The 8,921-nt window shown below is 40.5% G+C and overlaps 2 protein-coding genes across 4 annotated transcripts in view; both read left to right on the top strand.

Moving 5' to 3' along the window:
* Window positions 1–2,110, top strand: part of mfrp (membrane frizzled-related protein) — a 7,444-nt gene extending 5,334 nt beyond the window's left edge. Inside the window, 4 exon segments of the mRNA XM_071582283.1 lie at window positions 302–432; window positions 519–653; window positions 1,520–1,647; window positions 1,718–2,110. Of these exon segments, the coding sequence (XP_071438384.1) occupies window positions 302–432; window positions 519–653; window positions 1,520–1,647; window positions 1,718–1,942 (619 nt within the window). The 3' untranslated portion in view covers window positions 1,943–2,110.
* Window positions 2,111–5,744: 3,634 nt separating this feature from the next.
* Window positions 5,745–8,921, top strand: part of LOC107551283 (transmembrane 4 L6 family member 1) — an 11,781-nt gene continuing 8,604 nt past the window's right edge. For 2 of the 3 annotated variants that reach the window (XM_016232832.1, XM_016232830.1), the window contains exons 1-3: window positions 5,745–5,849; window positions 6,450–6,637; window positions 6,719–6,787. In XM_016232832.1, the coding sequence (XP_016088318.1) occupies window positions 6,467–6,637; window positions 6,719–6,787 (240 nt within the window). In that variant the 5' untranslated portion in view covers window positions 5,745–5,849; window positions 6,450–6,466. Of the gene's footprint in view, window positions 5,873–6,449; window positions 6,638–6,718; window positions 6,788–8,921 lie in introns of all 3 variants that reach the window. The other variant, XM_016232831.1, reaches the window with a different exon arrangement.

The raw sequence follows: 8,921 nt of genomic DNA, 5'->3' as shown, positions 1-8,921 counted from the left end.
CAGCAGCCATGCTTCAAAACATACCTAACCAGCATATGCTGGTTTTTTCAACTGGGTGGATCAGTTTCACAGAATGTGATGATGCATTTCAAGCCGGACATCAGTGTCAGCTGTGGTCTCCCATGTGCTTCTCTAAACGTCGTTTACCCTGCTATACTACCACACTTCAGACCCAGAACTGTGAAAAGTGTTCATAACTTAAATATTGAGGGTTGAAACTGTGTCCCACAATATGTGTTTACAGAAAGCTTTCTGCTGTTCTTATAGTGAGTGCTTGACGTCCCGCTGTCTCTCTGAGCAGGTTTTGTGGGCCAGCTCTGCCTCCGGATCTCACCTCCGCTGGTCCTGTGATGACCGTGCTGTTTGTGGCAGATGAAGGTGTTGCAGACAGTGGCTTTTATGCATCGTTTAGGGCCATGTCTCTTTCAGAAAGTGAGTGCTGCACGATTCATGAAGTAGATTTTGTGAGTCTCTGTGAGATTGTGACTCTTCCCTGCATCACTGCTTTCTGCTTTGAGGAACATGCGGTCCAGCAGAGTTTGCGTGCGGCTCCGGGGAGTGTCTGCACCAGGACTGGCTGTGTGACGGATGGAGCGACTGCGCAGACGCTGCAGACGAGCACCACTGCATTAACTCCACCTACCCTCCTTTCAGTGAGAACACGCTGCAGTTGGGAGAGGACTTTCCTGCTGTTTTGACTCCTTTCAATACCTTCCCAAATAAATTGTTCAGCCAGTTAAATCTATAAATCTATTGCACTAATAACCTCTTGCATAATCATTTATCAAATTATATATTATAAAGTGCTCATGAACTGAGAAACCAAAATTCCCTTGATCTTTTGACATAAGAGGTCATTCTACTATAAAAAAAAAGTTTCAGAACTTGAAAGTGTGAATAAACTTTATTTTTAATGAAGATTCAGACTGCGTCAGTAAGAACTCGGTCCTCGCATTCGTTTACAAACAAGGCACAGTTCGACATAGGCTTTTCCGAAAGATTGAAACTAAAAGACGATGCTGTGCGACTATCTGTTTTCATAACGTGATCACTATTGCTTTGTCTCTTCTTACAGATTGTTTGATATTGGGTTAATTATGCATTTTCAACCTAAATCACAGCGGCATCCATTTGTGAGGAATGTACTCTGTGAAACACACAACTGTTGAGCGTTTACTTCCGCGTCTACGATCGTCCTCGCCTATTCAGAGCGTTCTGATGAGAGGGTCAAAAACTGTTTCTTCTACATTATTATGCGTTTTGATGTAAAAATCTTGATAACATTAACTCAGAGAACAGTACAAAATAAAAAAGTGAGGCAGTTCATGACCCCTTTAAATGGCATGCGTGTTAGGAACTACATAAAGCCCATATGGCTCAGCAGTATTTGTTGGCTCTTGGTAAATCTACAGTATCTGCTGAAATGCCAGGCTCAAAAGCAGCTTTTTAGTTGTTGTTGTTGTTGTTTAGTAGTCACAAGTGCCTCTCGCATTCTTATTTTTTGCCTTTTTTCCCTCAGCGTCATCTTGTGAGCCCATCCAGGTTGAAATGTGCAGAGGTCTGAGCTATAATCTCACGTCCTTTCCAAACATCTGGCTGTCTATTTCTGACCAGAGAGAAGCTGCTTCTATTCTGCACGAGTACAGGGTGAGAATGAGCGCAGTGACTGTGAGCAGCTCCCCAGAACCCGTTGGACATCTGTGTGATGTGATTGCAGGTGCTGATGGAGTTTGGCTGTTTCGAATCCTTCCGGCGGCTGGTGTGCGGTGTGTTTGTTCCTCACTGCAGCGCTCAGAGTGGAGTCCTGCAGCCGTGTCAGTCCGTCTGCTCCAGCGCGGAGCAGCAATGCAGTCAAACCCTGACCCTGCTCAGTCTGACCTGGCCCTTCAGCTGCCGGCTGCTGCCCGCTTCACACGACCCCACGGAGTGCTCTCTGCCATAGACACGGCCCTGACCTAAACTCACCCTCACCCGAGTACAGCTGCTCACGCAAACAATGCTGTAAATAAAACAAAGATTGCTGGAATGCATTTTTAACACAGTTTTAGTCTTTTGATAGTCCGCTTTAGACATTTTACTAAAAATAAGTAACTTTGCAACTACATGTCAACTAATTCTCATTCATTTGCAACAACTGTACGTGTCTACTAACTCTCAGAGTAGACTAAGGTTAGGGTTAGTAGAATAAGTTGACATATACTTGCAAAGTGTCTTATAGTCAGTATGTTGTGGACCCATCCAAATAAAGTGTTAGCAGATATTGAGCAGACGGTCTACTAATACTCGAGTGACTGCTAGTTGACATGCAGCTGCCAATTTACTTATAATTAGTTGAATGTCTAAAGTGGTGTATCGACATCACAGTGGAGAATCGGTCCTGCTGCACCGAGAGCTGATAAGAACAAACTTACACACATGGAAATAAAACACTGATATTTTGTGTTTAAAGTCTCAACCAGGTTAACGATCTCAAGACATCTTTACACAAACTGTGAAACGTTCAGTGCTCTAATGATACACCAGAAGGTTGATATATATATATACAGAATAGTAATTCTCTCTGTTTGTTCTCAAAGGTTGAATTGTAATTATATATTCATTAAATTAATTATACCATTAACCCAGTTTACAGTATTGTGGGACTTGGCCCCAGAGTAACTGCCAGTAGTTACTTCACCGATTCGATGTGTTAGTTGCTTTTGTTACATCTGCACAGATAGGCAGTTTATGTCATTGTGATCATATAAATAAGTGTTGTTTATTTTATTTTTTACAGTTTGACAAAAACCACGGCACTTTGAACCCATAACCTGATCCGTCTCTGTGGGATCAGTAGATTCCTATAGTATGACACACGGAGAACGTCCTGAAACCTGGCGTGTTGACAGATTATAGCTGCTTGAGAGACTGTGCGATTTCATTCAAATAAACAACTAGCTAGTTTGTGTCTCTGCTCATCTCTTCTTCATTTTCTGTCATCTTTCTATAGTAGTTCACATTTTTGCATCATGGCAAATTGTTGGATTGTTATTGGGAAGTGTATGGCCCAGATCAGACCTGTGATTGATTGATTGATTGATGAAGGACACCACATTTAACCTCTGAAGTAAAACATGGAGGTTCACTTAATTTTTCCACTGTGAATGATTACTCAATGTCTTAAGCAACAACAAAAAGGAAGACTACAGCTGTTTGTGGGCTGTTAAGTCAATCAGTTTGTTTTTGTCAGTGACCTAGACCACATGTGATAGGACATGAATGCAGCAGGATTCACAAACTTCTTCTTGCTCAGATATAGCACTGTTTGGATGGAGCTAGTGTTCTCAATGACATCTGTCTTACATTTACACTCTTATGTTGTACTGGAGTGATTGAGTCAATGCCCAGTTGAAAAAACAGCATATGCTGGTTAGGTATGTTTTGAAGCATGGCTGCTGATTTAAGCTGGTCATGTGCTGGTCCTGAGCAGGAGCTAGTTGCTCAGGACCAGCTTAAACCAGCAGCCATGCTTCAAAACATACCTAATGATCATATAAATAAGTGTTGTTTATTTTATTTTTTACAGTTTGACAAAAACCACGGCACTTTGAACCCATAACCTGATCCGTCTCTGTGGGATCAGTAGATTCCTATAGTATGACACACGGAGAACGTCCTGAAACCTGGCGTGTTGACAGATTATAGCTGCTTGAGAGACTGTGCGATTTCATTCAAATAAACAACTAGCTAGTTTGTGTCTCTGCTCATCTCTTCTTCATTTTCTGTCATCTTTCTATAGTAGTTCACATTTTTGCATCATGGCAAATTGTTGGATTGTTATTGGGAAGTGTATGGCCCAGATCAGACCTGTGATTGATTGATTGATTGATGAAGGACACCACATTTAACCTCTGAAGTAAAACATGGAGGTTCACTTAATTTTTCCACTGTGAATGATTACTCAATGTCTTAAGCAACAACAAAAAGGAAGACTACAGCTGTTTGTGGGCTGTTAAGTCAATCAGTTTGTTTTTGTCAGTGACCTAGACCACATGTGATAGGACATGAATGCAGCAGGATTCACAAACTTCTTCTTGCTCAGATATAGCACTGTTTGGATGGAGCTAGTGTTCTCAATGACATCTGTCTTACATTTACACTCTTAAAAATAAAGCTTCTTCACAGCGATGCCATAGATTAGAAGAACCATTTTTGGTTCCACAAAGAAGCATTCAGTCAAAGGTTCTTTATGGAACCATTTAGACAAAAAGGTTCTTCTGTGGCTTTATTTTTAGGAGTGTATGAATGCGGGACTCTGCTCATTCCATGTATTTTGATGTTTGAATTGGAAAATTGAATATACAACCACAGGAGGACATAAGGTATGAAGCTATATGTTTGAGTGGCGTCTGATGATGTGGTTCTATCATATTAACATTTTAAGTTATCATTTGATTTAGTAATAATACTTTATACAAAATAATAATTTTGGGTCTCGTAGATTTAAGATTAGGAAAGTTTGTCCAAAATCACTTCGGTAACGCTTTACAATAAAGTTCCATTTGTTAACATTAGTTAATAACTACATTAAACTAACAACGAAAAATACTTCTAAAGCATTTATTATTCTTAGTTAATGTTGATTCCGACATTTACTAGTGCATTATTAAATTCACAAGTTTTATTGATAAATGTAGTTAATGGACTTGAACTAAAATGAACTAACAATGAACAGCTGTATTATTATTAACTAACATTAACAAAGATTAATAAATGTTGTGACAAATGCATTGCTCAATGTTAATGTTAGTTAATGCATTAAACATAGTGAACTAATGGAATCTTACTGTAAAGTGTTACCATCACTTTCAAAAAGCGCTAGGCCTATACCTTATGAGTCTCTCTCTGTCAAACACATGGCCAGAGGCCGTTACTGAGAGTGAGTTTGTGTGCTTGAAAGCGAGGTGACTGACCGCAGGGACAGATAGCTGCTCACACTAACATTACCTCTCGTCGCCAGCCCTCACTAACCTCCACGAATTACCAGCTTTATTTTTAGGAGTGTATGAATGCGGGACTCTGCTCATTCCATGTATTTTGATGTTTGAATTGGAAAATTGAATATACAACCACAGGAGGACATAAGGTATGAAGCTATATGTTTGAGTGGCGTCTGATGATGTGGTTCTATCATATTAACATTTTAAGTTATCATTTGATTTAGTAATAATACTTTATACAAAATAATAATTTTGGGTCTCGTAGATTTAAGATTAGGAAAGTTTGTCCAAAATCACTTCGGTAACGCTTTACAATAAAGTTCCATTTGTTAACATTAGTTAATAACTACATTAAACTAACAACGAAAAATACTTCTAAAGCATTTATTATTCTTAGTTAATGTTGATTCCGACATTTACTAGTGCATTATTAAATTCACAAGTTTTATTGATAAATGTAGTTAATGGACTTGAACTAAAATGAACTAACAATGAACAGCTGTATTATTATTAACTAACATTAACAAAGATTAATAAATGTTGTGACAAATGCATTGCTCAATGTTAATGTTAGTTAATGCATTAAACATAGTGAACTAATGGAATCTTACTGTAAAGTGTTACCATCACTTTCAAAAAGCGCTAGGCCTATACCTTAAGAGTCTCTCTCTGTCAAACACATGGCCAGAGGCCGTTACTGAGAGTGAGTTTGTGTGCTTGAAAGCGAGGTGACTGACCGCAGGGACAGATAACAGCTCACACTAACATTACCTCTCGTCGCCAGCCCTCACTAACCTCCACGAATTACCAGCTCGACAGAAACTAGAAGAGCCGTCTTTCTCTGGTCCACACTGAAGTCAGCGAGTAGAAGTAAGTGGAACTGCAGAACTCGGGTGAGGAGTTTGTAGACTGAATATGATCCTGCTGTAAAGAAAATTACTTTAAAGACACTAGCAGTTAAAGGAATGTTGCTCTTCATTCATGTGTGACCCTGGACCACAAGAAACAGTCATAAGGGTCCATTTCTTGAAATTGAGATTACTGAAAGCTGAATAAATAAGCTTTCCATTGATGTATGGTTTGTTAGGAGAGGACAATGTTTGGCTGAGATACAACTATTTGAAAATCTGGAATCTGAGGGTGCAAAAAAATCTAAATATTGAGAAAATCATCTTTAAAGTTGTCCAAATGAAGTTCTTAGCAATGCATATTACTAATCAAACATTAAATTTTGATATATTTACGGTAGGACATTTACAAAATATCTTCATGGAACATGATCTTAATATCCTAATGATTTTTGGCATAAAAGAGAAATGTATAATTTTGACCCATACAATGTATTGTTGGCTATTGCTACAAATATCCCCCAGCGACTTAACACTGCTTTTGTGCTCCAGGGTCACATATATTATGTAACTGATTCATGACTGGTTCATGATTTCAGTGCAAGACACGTCTCTTTCACAGGTCTAAATCAGGACATCATGTGTACGGGTAAATGTGCTAAATGCACCGCAGACCTTCTCTTCCCGCTCGGTCTCCTAGCCGTGGTCGGAAACATCCTGCTGTTTTTTCCCAACGGTGAGGTGTGGAGGACCGAGGAGATCACTGAGAAGATCTGGTTCTTCCCCGGGGTGATCGGAGCAGGACTGCTGGTGAGTGTGAGAGTATGTGAAGGACAGACGAGCGAGCGAGTAAGTGTGTCCGCTGACTGTGTGTTTGTGTGATTTCTGCAGGCGTTTCTGCCAGCGTCGGTCATGAGGGCCGCGGGGCTGGAGGGCAGCTGCTGCGCAAACAGATGCGGGGTGAGGAACTGACTTCATCTCTCAACAGAGAACGCATGCACTTTATATTTGTGTCAGCAGAAATGAATTCTGCATCATCTTTGTTAAAAAATGTGTAGCTTCTTCTATAGTGCTCTTTTCAAACTTCACTTGCAATAAATGAGTGGCAGATTGTTATGGGACCAAACCTGTCACACTACATGCAAGCACACTTTGCAGCAATGATAGGCAGCACTACTATTCTACTGGTGCTTGTAAAAGATAACATGCAGTCAGTCATATAACCTAATAACAAACAGATATCATTAACAAACAAATGAGTGAAGTATTGATTGGAGTTGGACTGAGCTGTAGAGACAGCAGAGGAACACAAGCACAGCGATGCAGGAAAGATATGTTTGCTGGCTAAGAATTCATTTATACAGCACTAGACAAGAGTTTATTATTTAGATTCTAAATTCTACAATTGACCAGTCAGAATCAAGCATTTTGTGTAATAAAATGTAAAAAGCTTTGTTAACAGAAATAATTAGTGAACATAATTGGATAATATGGGGAAGATATCCATCTTAAGAACAGTGTGCATTTACTGAAATATTTGTAGACATACGTTTAAATAGGTTCCGATCACCCATTTCCTCCCATGTTTCCCCACACTCGAAAATGGACTTCTAACAGTGCATTCCAACCCCGCATTCCTATCTGTCAGGTCAGCGCTAAAATGTACATCCCTTCTGCTGTCTCCAGTTCCAAGAGCCTTTCCCGTCCTCAGCCCAGAAACGCCGGCCACTCTACAGTCAAGCCCGTCAGCCGATTCACTCCCAAGCCCTATGATAACAGCAGCTATATCCTTAACCTCAGCCCAAAAAAGGAGAATGAGGAGGAAAAGACTGTTGACTCTAGCCCCTGTCCAGAGCCGCATGCGGCCCGTCACAAATTCAAATGCGGCCCACCATGCTGAAAACAATTTAAAAAAATTACTTTCAGTTTTACAATTAGTTTTAGTTTTTACATTAATTTAAAAATGTACTAAACAAATATAAGCTATAATGTTTTTATGATGTAAAATCATTTTATTTTTCATATATTATTTTCAGACATGAGCAGACCTGTATACTCACGTCACGTTACGCATTTAACGAACACTTACAAGCGCGCACTTTGGCAGAATTCAATTCAAATAGTCATCAGCAGCCATTAGTTCGGTAAAATTGAGCATCAGAATGGACAAATTTGTTATTAAGGGAGAAAAACTAAATGTGGAAAATGCCAGCGAAGGAACACATAAAAACAAGAGTAGTCGCAGTATCAGCAGTGAAGGTAGGAGAGTGCTGGACTTTCGGCATCAACTTTTGGTTTACCCTGCCACTCACTTGAAGATGTTCAGGCAAAAGGAAACACCCATACTACACAGCAATCATCCTTAATTGCAGCAATGTGGCAAAACATCTCTGGAGAGAACCTCAGATTATTAAATTCGAAAGTGCTTTCCATATTTGGATCAACATAGGCTACATTTGTCTACAATGTCGCGCGTCTTACAGACTGCAACTTACAATCGCAAATTCATTGTGCTGTTACTCCTTTCGAGCCGAATTTCACAAAATTAGTCAGCTCCCGACAGCATCAGGTGCTTAATTTATGGTGAGTAGAATTATTTATTTATTTCAATTTATGTAATCGATTAGATATCATAATATTTAGGCTATAATATAAATCTGTTTGGTTTGTATGGGAGACGTAATATGTAAATGATATGCGTGCGGCCCGTGAGACTTGCACTTGGACCATAGTGCGGCGCAGTGGAAAAAAAATGCTGAGAACCACTGCTCTCGTCGTGAGATGGCTCTAGCCCCTGGCCAGAGTCGTGAGATGGCTCTAGCCCCTGACCAGAGTAGTGAGAGGGCCCTAGCCCCTGACCAGAGTAGTGAGAGGGCCCTAGCCCCTGACCAGAGTAGTGAGAGGGCCCTAGCCCCTGACCAGCATCGTGAGAGGGCTCTAGCCCCTGACCAGAGTCTTGAGAGGGCTCTAGCCCCTGATCCGAGTCGTGAGAGGGCCCTAGCCCCTGACCAGAGTAGTGAGAGGGCCCTAGCCCCTGACCAGAGTAGTGAGAGGGCCCTAGCCCCTGACCAGAGTAGTGAGAGGGCCCTAGCCC

The sequence above is a fragment of the Sinocyclocheilus grahami genome, unplaced genomic scaffold (assembly GCF_001515645.1).
Source record: "Sinocyclocheilus grahami isolate Dianchi unplaced genomic scaffold, SAMN03320097.WGS_v1.1 scaffold419.1, whole genome shotgun sequence".
Taxonomy (NCBI): Eukaryota; Metazoa; Chordata; class Actinopteri; order Cypriniformes; family Cyprinidae; genus Sinocyclocheilus; species Sinocyclocheilus grahami.
This window is presented reverse-complemented; position numbering and strand designations above follow the sequence as displayed.